Consider the following 16,725-nt stretch of genomic DNA (forward strand, 5'->3'; position numbering starts at 1 on the left):
ACCTCAAGTGGTTAATTGAGGGGTAAAAACCACTTAATGCTTTGGATAGGAAGATCCTTCGGCTGGGTCTTGCGTTGGTTTACATTTATGAGACTGTGGCAAGAGGGGGAAACTGGTCTTTGTGTGCACGGTTGAAGACGGGACTACAGAAACTGCCGGGGAATTTCAACAATATCAAAAAGATCCAGATGCTCAGGGCTCGCCCAAGAGCAATCACGCCGAATCTCGGGAGTTGGAGCCCACGCATGGAGCACTTTTGAACCAGGTAAATACCACACTGCAGCGGCGGCTGACAACACTGGGTAAGTAGTTCCAATTGGAAGCAAATCCTCCTTCTTTTGGGAAGGCTTATAGGACCCAAACTTGGTCTCTCCCCGCATCCTGGGGAAATTTCAGCTCCCAGGTTCGGTCCCAGAGCTTCGTAAACGGCGCTCACCTCAGCACTGGTTTAGTAAAAGGTTTTCACGCACACCTCCTAGCAAAAACCCTACCTAAGTCCAGCACACAGACCCAGGGAAGACCATACTGACCCCCCTTGCGGCACTGAACGGCGGTCTCGGCGAGGACCAGGGCTGAGCGCGCAGGGCGCAAGCGCAGACGGACGCTGAGCGCCGAGGGCGGAAGCGCCGGCCGACGCTGAGCGCCGAGGGCGGAAGCGCCGGCCGACGCTGAGCGCCGAGGGCGGAAGCGCCGGCCGACGCTGAGCGCGCAGGGCGCAAGCGCAGACGGACGCTGAGCGCGCAGGGCGGAAGCGCGGCCTTACCGTTGCTTCCGGCCGGCGGAGGAGGGGACTGCGGCGCCGGGGGGCGGGCCCTGTGTCGTGACCTTTCCCCCTACTCAGCTCGGCGACTTCGGCCCCACCCCCACCGGGCCGCGACCCCCACCCGAGCCTACCCGTATGGCCCGGCACGTGTTCCTGACTGGGCCCCCAGGTAATCTTGCCCTTGTCCGCACCCTCCACGAGGCCGAGGGGTGGGCGTGCGGGGCGCGTGGGGTTGCGGCAGCCGGGGCTCTCCGCCACTACAATTCCGGATGTTAAGTTGCAGACTCGGTGCTCAGAAGCCTGCGTTTCGTTTCCCGGAAAATGTGATTGAGTCCATGAGGTAAATGAAATGAAGCCAACGTCAGGAGGGCGAGACCAGCTTGTGATGGGGTGGCACCTGGGCATCCGTATTCGGATTTCAGTTCAGTCGCTCAGTCGTGTCCGACTCTTTGCGACCGCATGAATCACAGCACGCCAGGCCTCCCTGTCCATCACCAACTCCCGGAGTTCACTCAAACTCATGTCCATCGAGTCGGTGATGCCATCCAGCCATCTTATTCTCGGTCGTCCCCGTCTCCTCCCACCCCCAATCCCTCCCAGCATCAGAGTCTTTTCCAATGAGTCAACTCGTCGCATGAGGTGGCCAAAGTATTGGAGTTTCAGCTTTAGCATCAGTCCTTCCAATGAACACCCAGGATTGATCTCCTTTAGAATGGACTGGTTGGATTTAAGTTGGATCAAAGGTAGTACTATTACTACCCCTGATAGCTCAGACGGTAAAGAATTCGCCTGCCATGCGGGACGCCCGGGTTCGATCTGTGGGTGGGGAAAATCCCCTGGAGGAAGGCATGGCAACCCATTCCAGTATTTTTGCCTGGAGAATCCCATGGACGGAGGAGCCTGGTGGGCTACAGTCTGTGGGGTCGCAAAGAGTCGGACAGGTGTGAGCGACTAACACTTTGAAGTTGTAATGTGCACAGGCCATATTTCAGGATCTCTGCCACCACCGAAGGTGTCTTGATTTCTGTCGATAGCCACACGCGTCTGCATTTATCATGAAAGACCGGAATTCCAGTTGCATTGCAACAGTGTTCCCTGTCCTTCTTCACGGACGGCGCCCCCCCTCCAACCCCGCCCCAATTTCCTGCATGAGTGAGGTCGCAGGTTGAGAGCCTTCCTACCCCCACACAGGGGGCGGGATACTAGGCACCCCTACCCAGACCCTACCTTGGTGCCTGTCCCTCTGATGCAAATCCCTGCAGCCTTAGGCTGTGAAGGTCTCATCTTTGAAAGCAGGTTCAGTTCAGTTCAGTCGCTCAGTAGTGTCCGACTCTGCGACCCCATGAATCACAGCACGCCAGGCCTTCCTGTCCAGCACCAACTCCTGGAGTTCACTCAAACTCATGTCCATCGAGTCGGTGATGCCATCCAGCCATCTCATTCTCTGTCTTCCCCTTCTCCTCCCGCCTCCAATCCCTCCCAGCATCAAGCTCAACATTCAGAAAACAAAGATCATGGCATCGGGTCCCATCACTTCATGGGAAGTAGATGGGGAAACAGGGGAAACAGTGTCAGACTTTATTTTGGGGGGCTCCAAAATCACTGCGGATGCTGATTGCAGCCATGAAATTAAAAGACACTTACTCCTTGGAAGGAAAGTTATGACCAACCTAGATAGTATGTTAAAAAGCAGAGACATTACTTTGCCAACAAAGGTCTGTCTAGTCAAGGCAATGGTTTTTCCAGTGGTCATGTACGGAAGTGAGAGTTGGACTGTGAAGAAAGCTGATCGCCGAAGAATTGATGCTTTTGAACTGTGGTGCTGGAGAAGACTCTTGAGAGTCCCTTGTACTGCATGGAGATCCAACCAGTCCATTCTAAGGGAGATCGATCCTGGGTGTTCATTGGAAGGACTGATGCTAAAGCTGAAACTCCAATACTTTGGCCACCTCATGTGCAGAGTTGAAAAGAGGTAGTGTGCGTTTAAATGAGAGACTGGTGGAACAGATAGATGCTTTTTAAGCCAAGGTGCTCCACATAGATAGTTCAGTTCAGTCGCTCAGTCGTGACCGACTCTTTGCGACCCCGTGAATCACAGCATGCCAGGCCTCCCTGTCCATCACCAACTCCCGGAGTTCACTCAGACTCATGTCCATCAAGTCAGTGATGCCATCCAGCCACCTCATTCTCTGTCGTCCCCTTTTCTTCATGCCTCCAGTCCCAGCATCAGAGTCTTTTCCAGTGAGTCAGCTCTTCGCATGAGGAGGCCAAAGTATTGGAGTTTCAGCTTTAGCATCAGTCCTTCCAGTGAACACCTAGGACTGATCTCCTTTAGAATGGACTGGTTGGATCTCCTTGCAGTCCAAGGGACTCTCAAGCGTCTTCTCCAACACCACAGTTCAAAAGCACATTGATAAGGCATTACTAAAAGAAGAGGCAGGAAGGTTGTGACAGCATGAGATTAAGACAGCATCAGATTAAAAGAGAACAACAACAAAAAAAGATGGGCTTTGAATGCAGAAAGTGATTCTTCAGCTTCTTTGCAGTTTCAGGTTAGCTGTGCATTCAGATATCAACCGTTGTAACCCCAGGCCTGAAATTCACTTTTTTTTGGCGAGTATCTTTAGCTTTTAGGACCAAAAACTAACTTAATGTCTCAGATTTTGGAGTTTTATATTTATAAGGCACTGGGAGAGTGGTGAGGAGGAGGGTGTTTTGAGAAATTTCTAATATCCAGAGGTACTCCTTAATATTGTAAAAGAATGTCTTCTAAAAGTTTATTTGTCAGTCGTTTATTTGAAACTTTATTTGAAAGTTTTCTCAGCAGCCTGGCCCCAAGACATCTATGTGTTTCATAACAGAGGTGGCTTATTTTTATGATTGTACCTGCCTGAGTCCTGGAGGTGGGTGAGGACAGAGGCCGGCCAGGCCAATGCTGGTTCTTCTTTCTATTTCCTTCTTTATAAAGGTTTTATATGCATACACATGTTTGAAAGACTCAGTGCTACAGTGTGGCTTTCTTAAGCCTGGCCTTAACCGCACTAACCATCTCTTCTTCCAGTCTTCCCAAAGCAGTTACACTGTAATTTTGATTAGCTCAAGCGGTCAGTGTTGATGGTATTTTGCCTGTAAAAGAAAACCACAGAAGAGCCCTGGAGCCGAGAGTGTCTATAATGTATTCCCCCTTCTGCACAACATTTCCCCCTTTAGAGTTTTCTAATGTTTTTTCCTTGACTTAGTATCTTTCTGTCACCAACCCAATCCCAAACTCTGCCTGCTGTCTGAATCTCTACATGTTCAGACATCACGTATCTTCTCAAAGATACTCATATCCACTCTCAGGGCCCCACTCATGTGTCCTTCGCACTTAGCATTTTTTCCCCAACTTCCATCTGTACAGCCTGTAACCTATCCTGGAGGGCTTTCTCTGACCCCTGGAGCCCACCTCTGCCCACACAGGGCAGGCCTGAAAGGCCAGGGAATTCCTGCCCCTTGAAGCAGCCTTGACCCTTGACAGCTGGAAGTTGGTGGGTAAACTCCTTCCTCACTCATCACACAGGAGAGCTCTGAATCCAGAGCTGTCTCCTAGGATTGCTCAGTGGGATTAAACTGCCCATTGATAACTTGTTGGTCATGCAGTCATCTCCTCACCAGTGTGTTATCTTCGGGTGTTCGGGTGTTGCTTGCCAAATTAAACAGCCTGCACGTGAGTCTTTATTTCATGGTCCACTTTATAGGAGAACCAGAACCAAAATAATTCTGGGGCTTTCCAACCTGTTCTTTGTGAATGTGGTGTGGGCCTTTGATTTTGGGGTCTCCTTCCTACAGGTCACTTCTTAGCCAGTGTAGCTAGCACTAGGGTAGTTAAATTAACAGAGATGAAAAACTACCTGAAAAATTTCTAGATCTGAAGAGGACAAAAGGGACTAGAGTCAAATGCCTCCTCTTGGTTTAAATCTTCTCCCTAACAGATCAGACCCACGATATTCCCTATTATTACAGCTGTTCCATTTTGTCTTTTGCATAATGTAAATAGCTTTGCTTTTTTCTTAAATTAAGAGTAATACTCACTGTAAGACCAAAAAAAAAATCTAGAAAGTCATAAAGAAGAAATTGAAAGTCCCTTGAATTTACAACAACACAGAAACAAATACTATAAATCTTTCTGTTCTCGATATTTTCCTCTGGAGACACCTACATGCATCACTGTTTTTTTTTATTGAGATATAGTTGATTTACAGTATTCTGTAAGTTTCATGTGTATAACAGTGTTCAGAGTTTTTCAAGATCCCATTTATAGGTATTATAAAATATTGGCTGCATTTCCCTGTGCTGTACAGTGTGTCCTTGTAGCTCATTTGTTTTACCCGTGGCAGTTTGTGCGTCTTAATCTCTCCATCATACCGCTTCCCTCTCCCCACTGTAACCACTTCTGTTCTGTTTCTTTTTTTTTAATATAAAGCTAGTTTGTTCTATTTTTTAGATTCCATGTATAAGTGATACCACACAGGATTTGTCTTTCTCTGCCTGAATTATTTCACTAAGCATAATACCCTCCAGGCCCATCCATGATGTTGCAGATGGCAAAATTTCATTCTTTTTTTTTTTACAACTGAATAGTATTTCTTTGTATTGTATACCATATCTTTGTCTATGCATCTGTTGATGGAAACTTAGATTGCTCCCATATCTTGTAAATAATGCTGCTATGAACATTTGGGGGTACATTTATCTTTTCAAAGTAGTGTTTTCATTTTCTTTGGATATATACCCAGGAGGGGAATTGGTGGATCATGTGATAGTTCTTTTAGTTTTTTGAGGAACCTCTATACTGTTTTCCATAGTGGCTGCACCAGCTTACATATAACAGTGTACGAGGTTCCCTTTTCTCCACATCTTTGCCAACATTTGTTATTTGTGGTCTTTCAAAAAAAAAAAAAAGTAATGGCATACTACTGTGTATTTCTGCTGTTTCTTAACCTACTTTCTCTCCATATATTATTTTCATATGTTGTGGTCTGTTTTCCATGCTAAGCAGTAAGCTCTTTCCATAGGTAAACAGTGTTTTCTAATGGTTGCATGAGATTCCTGTGGGTTTATGTCATTATACACATGATGCCATAATTTAACAATCCCTTATGAATCAACATTAAATTGTTTCAGAGAAGTCCCAAATTACACATCAACAGAGGCCTCTTGCCCATGTTTAGCGGATTCTTCTGTGACTTCCCTAAAGCAGCAGTTACTGAGGGACAGAGGTACGGTTACATTCTCTCCTAGTGCCATGAGCATGGGCTGCTGTTCATGTTTCAAAAGGCTGGACACCCTTGTTTGTTAGTGTGAAATTTGGAGGAAGAATGAACTAAATGAGAATAACATCATATTTTATTTCAAGTAAGCTTCAAAAGCTTCTTAGGGAACCCCGATGACTCTGCAGGGGCAGCCATAGGAATAATATGACTTGCAGCCCTGTCGTGTCTCATAATAGCTGTGTTGCAGACTTGGTTTCCCGTTTTGGGGTGATCATGATGCCACTGACTTATCTGTATGAGAACAAGATTCATATGAAATGAACAAAGTCATGGTGGCAGATGAAGGCCCCTGTCAGTTGTCTCATCGTGGATAAGCTGCCTGTCCTCTCTGTGCTTCAGTCTCTTTTGTGAAATAGGGACGAGGGTGGCAACTGCTTCAGAGGCTGATTGTAAAGAATTAAGCAAGAAAATGCTTGTGAGGCGTGCGAGACCAGGACCCGGCTCCGCAGTGTCAGTGAGTAGTAGTAGTGGTCAGTTCAGTTCAGTCCAGTCGCTCAGTCGTGTCCGACTCTCCGCGACCCCATGAATCGCAGCACGCCAGGCCTCCCTGTCCATCACCAACTCCCGGAGTTCACTCAGACTCATGTCCACAGAGTCGGTGATGCCATCCAGCCATCTCATTCTCCGTCGTCCCCTTCTCCTCCCACCCCCAATCCCTCCCGGCATTAGAGTCTTTTCCAGTGAGTCAGCTTTTCACATTAAATAGTGTTTAACTTATAAGCACCCAAGGGTTAATCAGAGTAGTCCATGGGCCAGGCTGGGAGGAAAGGAAGGGGTCTTGGGTGGGGAGGATGAGTGGGTGGAGGTGCAGGTTATAATTTGGGAAGAGGTTGGGGCAAGTCAAAGGAATACTCTAGGAGGTGATGGAGATCAAAGCAGTCAATCCTAAAGGAAATCAGTCCTGAATATTCATTTGAAGGACTGATGTTGAAGCTGAAACTCCAATACTTTGGCCACCTGATGCAAAGAACTGACTCATGGGAAAAGACCCTGATGCTGGGAAAGATTGAAGGTGGAGAGAAGGGGATGACAGAGGATGAGATGGTTGGATGGCATCATCATCTTGATGGACATGAATTTGAGCAAGCTCCAGGAGTTGGTGATGGACAGGAAAGCCTGGCGTGCTGCAGTCCATGGGGTCACAAAGAGTCGGACACAACTGAGCAACTGAACTGAACTGAGGACGTGATGGAAGGCATGGCCAACCTGATGGGATTGCTCTTCTGGAAAAAGTTGAAAAATTGCCATTTCTAGTAAAGTGTTGGAGGTATCAAAGAGTCCCATTTTGGGGAACCATACATTGTAAATCCAAGGAGAAATGAAGGGATGTTCCCACTGTTAAACGTAGGTTCAGAGTGTCTTGAAATCCTAACTTAAAGCATCCAGCCTTTGCCTGAAGCTTGACCAGCTTTACTTTCTAGGTGGAAAAGTTTGCTCCCTCAAGGCGAGTAATCCTAGGAGAAAACAAAAGCTTGTCTTGTAGGATGCAAATTGCACTTGAAATTATCATCAGAAAACCACTCAGTTGGTTCTCCGATTATGTATGTGACAAAACGAATAATGTTTCAGAATTTAAAAATAAACGTCAGTATACCATTCACATTCTTATTATGCTTGTTTTCTACTTGAAATTAAAAAGTTTTAACACTTGGAGCAACCAAAGTTAAGTTAATATTCATAAAAGCCATTTGAAGCCCATTTCTCTCCTGGTTGCTATGCTCCAACAAGGCAGTGATTCCTGATGGGCTTTTTATTTTTTTCTCTAGGAGTTGGGAAAACAACACTGATCCAGAAAGCCACTGAAGTTTTAAAGTCCTCTGGCGTGCCTGTCGACGGGTTTTATACAGAAGAAGTCAGACAGGGAGGAAGAAGAATAGGCTTTGATGTAGTGACGTTGTCTGGCATCCGGGGACCTTTATCCAGAATTGGGTACTGCAGCTTCATTTCTGAAGTGTTTTTTCTTTTTTTTTGACCACGACTCACGGAATGCAGGGTCTTAGTTCCCCGACTAAGAGATCAAACCTACGCCTTCTGCATTGGAAGGGCAGAATCTTAGCCACTGGACCATCAAGGAAGTTCCTCAGTGGTGTTTTATTCTCCTGGGGCCCAGGGCTGAGCCAGGTGGTTCCTTCTGTCTTAAAGAATCTTGAGCCTTTATGACTTTCTTGGCATCAAAGAAAACAGAGGTTGAAGTCATCGTCTGAAAACCAAAGTTGAAAATACCATATTTCAGTGCAAACTTACTCCACTGAATAGTAAGCTCTTCTCAGTTGGTACCTCGTGACCCTGTTTCGATCACTCTTCTAAGACAGGTGATAACGCCAGCTTCTTGGAGGTAACTGCCGGGCTATGGGTGTGAGCACCAGTGTTAGCCCTGTTCTCAGGAAAGAATGAGGAATCAGATCAACTTTGCTCACTGCCACTCTCTGTGTAGGTGATTTTTAAGGATTAGCACATGGAGAGGGCCGGAGGCTCAGTGGAGCAGCTAAAAATCAGAAGCCACTACAGGGGTCTCTCAACGAGGGATGTACTATCTTTTTCAGGTCGGAGCCTCTGCCTGGGAAGCGTGAGTGCCGTGTAGGGCAGTATGTGGTGGATCTGCCGTCCTTTGAGCAGCTGGCACTCCCGGTCTTGAGGAACGTGAGTATGTCTTTCTGCTTCTGAAGCCCTACTGCTCTTAGTACCTTGTGGGAATTGCTAGCCCTGGGAACAGAGTGGCTTTTCCTCTACAGAGAGGTCAGTTTTGTGTTTTACAGCTTAAAAGTCTTCAAGTGATTGAGCTCATGTAATTTACTGTCACTTTGAGCTACAAGTAAATTCCTTCTCACAGAAATTCAGTACATGTAAAAGACTTTATACTGGGTGGGCTTTGATGCCAATCTCCTGCAGTCCCCAAAGATAAGTCTTTCCTCTGATCTTCCCCTTGTTTATATCTTAACCCTATCTTCACACCACAACAAATAAATATTTAGGAAGGTAAAATGTCATTATATGAACATAATGGTAAGAACTTAATACATTACGTCACTGTATTACCTGTTATTTTTTTTAAAAAAAACAAACAGCATTATTGAGGTATGGGCTTCCCAGGTGGCTCAGCAGTAAAGAATCTGCCTGCCAAAGCAGGAGACATAGGAGACACAGGTTCAGTCCCTGCGTCAGGAAGATCTCCTGAAGAAGGAAATGGCAACCCACTCTAGTATTCTTGCCTGGAGAATCCCATGGACTGAGAAGCCTGGTGGGCTACAGTCCATGGGGTCACAAAGAGTTGGACATGACTGAGCAACTGAGCACATTCTGAGGTATAATTCACATACTGTACAATTCACCCATTTAAAATATACAGTTTTTTCTCATATACTTATGGGATTGTGCAATCAACTATCATAGCCCAATTTTTGAACATTTTTGTCATCCCCAAAAGAATCCCCATTCCCATAAGCAATCTCCATTCCTGTGTCTCTGCTGTTCTTTGCAACCACTGTTGTACTTTTTTGTCTGCAGATTTGGCTATTCTGAATATTTTCTGAGAAGGAAATAATATAGCACGTGGTCTTTTGTGACTAGCTTATTTTATTTAGCATAATATTTACAGGGTTTATCCATGTCACAGCATGTATCAGTACTTTGTTCCCTTCATGGCTGTATAATATTGCATTGTATAGATATACCACAGATAATTTATCTGTTCATGAGCTAATGAGCATTTGGATATGTCTCTACTTTTTGCTATTATGAATGATGCTGCTCTGAACATTTATGCACAAGTTTTGGTGTAGATATCTGTTTTAGTTCTCTTGGGTATATACCTACAAGTGGAAATGCTGGGTCATGAGGTAATAATTATTTATATATATAACTTTTTGAGAAATCACTAGTGTTTTCCAAACCAGCGGTGCTGTTTTACATCCCCACCTGCAGCAAATGCAGGTTTCATTTTCTCTGTAGCCTTGCTAATTACTGTCTCTTTCTAATTATGAACAATCTAGTAGGTGTGATGCAGTATCCCATTGTGGTTTTGATACGCACTTCCCTTTTGATCTCTGATGTTGAGCATCTTTTCACGTACTTATTGGCCATTTGTATATTTTCTTTGGAGAAATGTCTTTTCCTTTGGCCCATTTTTTAATTGCGTCAGTTGTCTTTTTATTACTGAGGTAAGATTTCTGTGTGGGTTCTGGATACCAGTCTGTTTTCAGATAACTGATTTGCTGGTTGACTCTTTGTGTCTCTGCATTCCACATCAGTGGTTGTGGAAGACAAACTGCTGTGCCATTTCACATGAGGGATTTGAGCATCCTTGGATTTGGTGTGTGGGGGAGGGCCCTGGAACTGGTCTCCCTTGGATACCAAGGGACACCTGTATTTATCTGCTCTGTAGTTGTCTTTACTTTCTAGATGTGATGACACAAATGTTTTTATTTTTGAAAAATCTAGTTCATCTGTTTTTCTTATGTTGTTTGTGCTTTTGGCGTTCTACCAAAGAAGGCTTTGCCTGATGCTGTTTGATGGAGATTTATTTCCATCTGTTCTTCCAAGAACTTTATAGCTTTACTAATGCATTTAGGTCTGTGGTCTACTTTGAATTGGTTTTTGTGTATGGCATAAGGTATGGATTAAAAGTCATTCTTTTGCATGTAAATGTCCAGTTGTCTCAGAACTGTTTGTTGAAAAGACTTCTCTGTCCCTTTAATTATATTGACACTGTTTTACAAATCAGTTCAGTTCTGTTTTCAGTTCTATTCAGTTTATCCTCATGTCAGTTCCATCTGTTCTTATATCAGAACGACAGTGTTTGATTACTGAAGCTAGGATGTTGATAGAGGTTGTGTTGAATCTGTAAATCATTTTGGGGAGTAGTGCCATCTTGGTGGTTTAGTCACTAAGCCGTGTCCGATCCTTGCGATCCCATGGACTGTAGCCTGCCAGGCTCCTCTGTCCGAAGGATTCTCTGGGCAAGAATACTGGAGTGGGTTGCCATTTCCTTCTCCAAGGGATCTTCCCGACCCTAGGTCTCCTGCACTGCAGGCAGATTCTTTACCGACTGAGCTATGAGGGAAGCCCCATTGCCATCTTAACAATATTGAATCTTTTGATCCATGAACATGACTTATCTTTATATTTACTTAGACTGTCTTTGATTTTGTTCAGTCACATTGTTCTGAGGTTTCCAAAATACAAGTCTTATACTTCTTTTTTAAAAATTTATACCTTTTTATAAAAGTTTCCCAATTTTATTTTTAGAATGTTCATTACTAATATATCCTGCAACCTAGACAGACTAATAGTTCTAATAGTTCTTTAGTGAATTTCTTAGAATTTTCTATTTACAAAATGAAATCATCTGCAAATGGGGAAAATTTTACTTCTTCCTGTTTGCTTTGTATGCCTTTTATTTTTTCTTTCCTAATTGCCTCAGCCAGAAGCTCAATTCGGTGAGTTTGTGAAGAATTGGTATTAATTTTCCTTGGAATGTTTGCTGGAATTCACCAGTGAAGCCATGTGGGCCTAGGTTTTTCTTCATGGGAAGCTTTCTAATTATGAATTCAATTTCTTTACTTGTTATACATCTGCTGGTTTTTTTTTTTTATTTCATGCTGAATTAGTTGTGGTAATTTGTGTCTGTTAGTAATTTATTTATCCATGTCATTAGATAGTAAGTTACTTAATTTGGCATACAGTTGTTCATATATTCCCTTATAATCCTTTTTACTTTGCAAAATCTGTTATATTTTCCCTTCCTTCATGGATTTTAACTGTTTAAGTTGTCTCCAACTTTTGGCTTTGTAGATTGTATAGTGTTTTTTGCATTCATTCATCAAATATTTATCAAATCCTTGGTATATAGTCATGAGCACAACATATTTTCTACTCTCTCAAAACTCTCATTCTAGTGGGAAATGTAGATATTAAGCAAATAAACGGATAATTGTCATAAATGCTGCCAAGAAAAATAAATGGAGTGCTGTGAGAGAGATGAGAGGCGCTGACTTTAGATCTGGTGACCAGGAAGGAGCTCTGGGGTGGCAGCATTTGGATGAAATGGAAAGGTGAGAAGGGCACCATCGCTGCCGGGAGAGAACATTGGGGTGTTTTGTGGCGGCCTGGGGAGAGGGTTGTGGATGACAGGAGCAGAGACGCGGAGGCCTGGGGGCCCTGGGCAGGAGCATGTGGAGAAGGAGGGACGCTTGGTGAGGTGGGTGGAGTCCCGCCACGCGAGGGTTTTGTGGACCGTATTAAGGAATATGGGTTTTATATCGTCTGTTATCGACTTATAACTTTGATATACTTCTGTGAAAATCGAATAACCTGGCCCTGTCTCGAGAGGCAGTTCTTTATAAACTCCCTGGCAGTCTCCACTGTGCCAGCGATCCGGCCCCGGCCCTCCCCGTGGCCTCAGCCTGTGCTTTGTGGCCTTCCTGCAGTCCGTCCTCCTCCCCGTCCTCCTGCTCCGCCTGCCTCCCACGTGCCAGCCTTCCGCCCTTGTCATTGGCCGTTTCTGTGGTCGGTGGGATTCTCATATCTTGGCTTCTCTGCTCTTTTTTTTTTTTTGGATACTCAGGGCTCAGCTGAAATAGACAGGCTTTGGTAAGTGCTCAGGGCTGCTGGAAATGTTGGGTGTGCCTGCAAAGGGCAGCTTCTGACTCTGAGGACCCTCGGGGTCTTGCATTGTGTTTTGGTAGCAGCTGCTGCTCCTTGAAGCCCTCCTGCCCCTTGGCTTTGTTCCTCCCTGCCTGCTCCCTTAACCTTTTTCCCCTAATTTCTTTCTCTTGGAACTTTCTCTAATTCCCTCTGCTGGGGACTCTGGTGCCTGTTGCATTGTGTGGAAGCCGTCAGGAAACATGGTATTTTTAGCTCTAGTTATTTTCCCATCCAGTACATACCTCTCCACTTAAATTTTAGAGAAGCAAGTGAAATACTTCAAATAAAATTCCAGATGATGACTCTGGCTTTGGGTACTGGATCGATATAAGGAATTGATTTTTAGGCACCTTGCTTAGAGCAGACAATCCCGGGAGAGCAGTGTGTACATATGGGCTTGATGTCTAGCTGCAGGATTGTATAAGAAATCGTGTACTGACTGGAGTAAGAGCTAGAATCGCTCCCCCCCCCCTTTTTTTTTTTAAATTAAAAGAGGGGAAAAAAAGACTTTTCCAGTATTTTATATTTGATTACCAAACCCAGACTTTCATATTCTAGGTAGGAGAAATTCCAAGGCTACAGGTCAAGGTCATCAGTTTCTTTTCTGAAGCAGAAATTTTTCTCCCATCTCGTGTATTTCATTGGAATAAAGAAAGGGAAAGGAATTAGTGTTTTGCCTTTATACTGAAAAAAAAAAAACCAAATTTTTAAAGTAACTGGGCAACCAAAATAGGAGATTAGAGAGAGACAGATTTTATTATTGGCAGTTGGAATGATCGATTCCAGTTGGTCATTGGAAAGTAAGCTGAAAGTGTTAGAAAGCACATTTAGGCAGGTCAGAGCCTATTTTTTTAAAAAAGTTATTGAAATACAGTTGATTTACAGTGTTAATTTCTGCTGTACAGCAAAATGACTGTTATATACATATATATTCTTTTTTATATTATTTTCTACTATGGTTTATCCCAGGATATTGAATATAGTTCTCTGTGTTGTACACTAGAACCTTGTTGTTTATCCAGTCTATATACAGTTGTTTACATCTGCTAACCCCCAAGGGCTTCCCTGGTGGCTCATTGATAAAGAATCTGCCTGGAAACCCAGGTTCGATCCCTGGGTTGGAAAGATCCCCTGGAGAAGGGAACGGCTACTCACCTCAGCATTCTTGCCTGAAGAACTCCATGAACAGAGGAGCTTGGTGGGCTACAGTCCCTGGGCTCACAAAGAGTCAGACACAACTGAGTGACTGACACTTAACTCCCAGTCCATTCCTCCCCCTTCTCGCTTGGCCACCATGAGTTTGTTCTCCATGCTGTGAATCTGTTTCTGTTTTCTAGATAAGTTCATTTGTGCTGCTGCTGCTGCTAAGTCACTTCAGTCGTGTGCGACTCTGTGTGACCCCATAGATGGCAGCCCACCAGGCTCCCCCGTCCCTGGGATTCTCCAGGCAAGAACACTGCAGTGGGCTGCCATTTCCTTCTCCAATGTGTGAAAGTGAAAAGTGAAAGTGAAGTCACTCAGTCGTGTCCGACCCTTAGCGACCCCACGGACTGCAGCCTACCAGGCTCCTCCATCCATGGGATTTTCTAGGCAGTAGTACTGGAGTGGCTTGCCATTGCCTTCTCTGTCATTTGTGCTATATTTTATTTAATTTTTATTTTATTTTACTATTTATTTGTTTATTCTTTTGGCTGTGCTGGGTCTTCATTGTGGCACACAGGCGCCCCATTGCTTCACGAGGGCTCTCTGTAGTTGAGGTGCATGGGCTTCTTTATTCTTTTTCACGGCTGACTAGTATTCCATTGCATGTGTGTGCGTGTGTGTGTGTGTGTGTATGTGTATAATATCTTCTTCATCCATTCTTCTGTCAATGGACTTTTTGGTTATTTCCAAGTCTTGGCTACTGTGAATGTGCTGCTATGAATGTAAGGGGTGCATGTATCTTTTTGAATTCGAGTTTTCTCTGGATATATGCCCAGGAGTAGAATTGCTGGATCATATGGCAACTCTATTTTTAGTTTTCTGAGGAACCTCCGTACTCTTTTCCATTGTGGCCACACGAACTTTTGTTGCATTGCCACGAACAGTGGAGTAGGGTTCCCTTTTCTCCATACTTTCTCCAGCAATTACTATTTGTAGATTTTTTTTTTTTAATGTTGGCTGTTCTGACCAGTGTGAGGTTGTGCTCCATTGTAGTTTTAATTTGCATTGCTCTAATAATTAATGATGTTGAGCATCTTTTCCTCGGTCTATTGACCATCTTTATGTCTTCTTTGGAGAAATGTCTATTTAGGTCTTTTGCCTATTTTTTGATTGGGTTGTTTGTTTTTTGTTGTTATTGAATTGCATGAGTTGTTTGTATATTTTGGAAACTAAGCCTTTGTTGGTTGCATTGTTTGCAAATATATTCTTCTCATTCTGCAGATTTTTTCATTTTGCTTATGGTTTTCTTTGCTGTGAAAAAGCTTATAAGTTTGATTAGATCCCATTCATTTATTTGTTTTTATTTCAGAAAATATCGGTACAATTTATGTCAGAATGTTTTGCCTGTGTTGTCTTCTGTGAGTTTTATGGTGTCTTGTTTTTTCTTTTTTAAGTCTTTAAGCCGTTTTGAGTGAGAGGGTATCTTCTGACTTCATTAATTTTCATGCAGCTGTCCAGCTTTCCCAACACCACTTGCTGAAGAGTGTGTCTTTTTCCCATCGTCAGTTTCCCAATACATTCCTGCCTCCATTGTTGAAGATTAATTAACCCTAAGTGTGTAGGTTTATCTTTGGGCTGTCTAGTCTGTTCTATTGATCCATATGTCTGTTTTTGTGCCAGTACCATACTGGTTTTATTGCTGTAGCTTTGTAGTATTATCTGAAGGCTAGGAGGGTTATGTCTCCAGGCAGGTGAGAGTCTTTATAGAGTTAGACAGTTTCCATACATCCAGTTGCCTGGGATGTATGTAAACACAAATTCTGACAATAAGAAATATCTCTTTTTAAGTGCCTCCTCTGTATAAGAAATTTCACTATGGTTGAAAAATATCTTGAGTGTTTTTATTTTTAAATACTGTGAGAAACATTAGAAAAATTATTCTTTGATTTGGTCAGCAGGGCTGTTCTTGTGGATTGGGAAATAAGAACATATATGTGAGTTGAAAAACAGCTGCTTGAGGCCAGGGAGAGGCCTGGAGGGGGAGGCCAGCCTGCTGTGAGGTCTTGCTCAAGCTTTTCCTCAGGCGGTCACCATCCTGGGCACACATGGGAATGAAACAGGGAGCAGACTGCAAACATTCTGGATGCAGGAAGGCTTTTAGAAAGTCCCTTGTAGAGTTTACTATTGCTGTTTTTTTTTCATTCCATAGCTACATCTTCCCTTAGTTGACATCTTTTGCTATTTTCTTGAGTATTACATTTCCATATACTTAGGGTGGAAAATGTAAAAAGTATAAGATAAGAAAATATGGATAACTCGGTCTTATCACTGAGTTAACCATTCTTAGCGTGTTTTCTGCCCTTTTTCTGTACCTGTTTTTTTTTTTTTTTAATAGTCATCCAGAATTGGGGAAAATGCCAAATATAGTTCTATTGGTGTGGGCTTTTTCATTTAATATTGAGTGACACGGGACTGGTCTCACATATAATCTTCAAAACTGTGATACTTTGGGATTTCCCTGGTAGTCTAGTGGTTAGGACTCAGTGCTTTCCCTGCAGGGGGCCTGAGTTCGGTTGTGGTTGTGGAACTAGGATCCTATGAGCCATGTGGCGTGGCCATAAAGAAAAAAGGAATCTTTGTTGATTGCGTAACATACCGGGGCATGGCTTTTCATCCCTGATGCAGCTATTACTCCGTCAGTGTCAGGCGCCAAGACTGTCTGTCAAGTAGCTTTGCAAGACCCCTCTTTGTGCGCAGTCTGTCCAGCCGTGGTTGTGTCCCTGTCGGGACCTATAGGTGGAGTAAGGTGGGATACTGGGTGGAGGGCGTGGATTTCCAGGCTGCTGTTGGTGTGTGTGACGTGTC

The 16,725-nt window shown here is 43.9% G+C and overlaps 1 protein-coding gene across 2 annotated transcripts in view; it reads left to right on the top strand.

Annotated features, from left to right (window-relative positions):
• Positions 1-752: 752 nt before the first annotated feature.
• NTPCR (nucleoside-triphosphatase, cancer-related) overlaps positions 753-16,725 on the top strand; it is a 49,020-nt gene continuing 33,047 nt past the window's right edge. For both annotated transcript variants that reach the window (XM_055425798.2, XM_088841836.1), the window contains exons 1-3: positions 753-932; positions 7,842-8,004; positions 8,619-8,715. In XM_055425798.2, coding sequence (XP_055281773.1) covers positions 899-932; positions 7,842-8,004; positions 8,619-8,715 — 294 coding nt within the window. In that variant the 5' untranslated portion in view covers positions 753-898. The remainder of the gene's footprint in view (positions 933-7,841; positions 8,005-8,618; positions 8,716-16,725) is intronic.

The sequence above is a fragment of the Moschus berezovskii genome, chromosome 12 (genome assembly GCF_049115385.1).
Source record: "Moschus berezovskii isolate FMDL1 chromosome 12, NW_MosBer_1.0, whole genome shotgun sequence".
NCBI lineage: Eukaryota > Metazoa > Chordata > Mammalia > Artiodactyla > Moschidae > Moschus > Moschus berezovskii.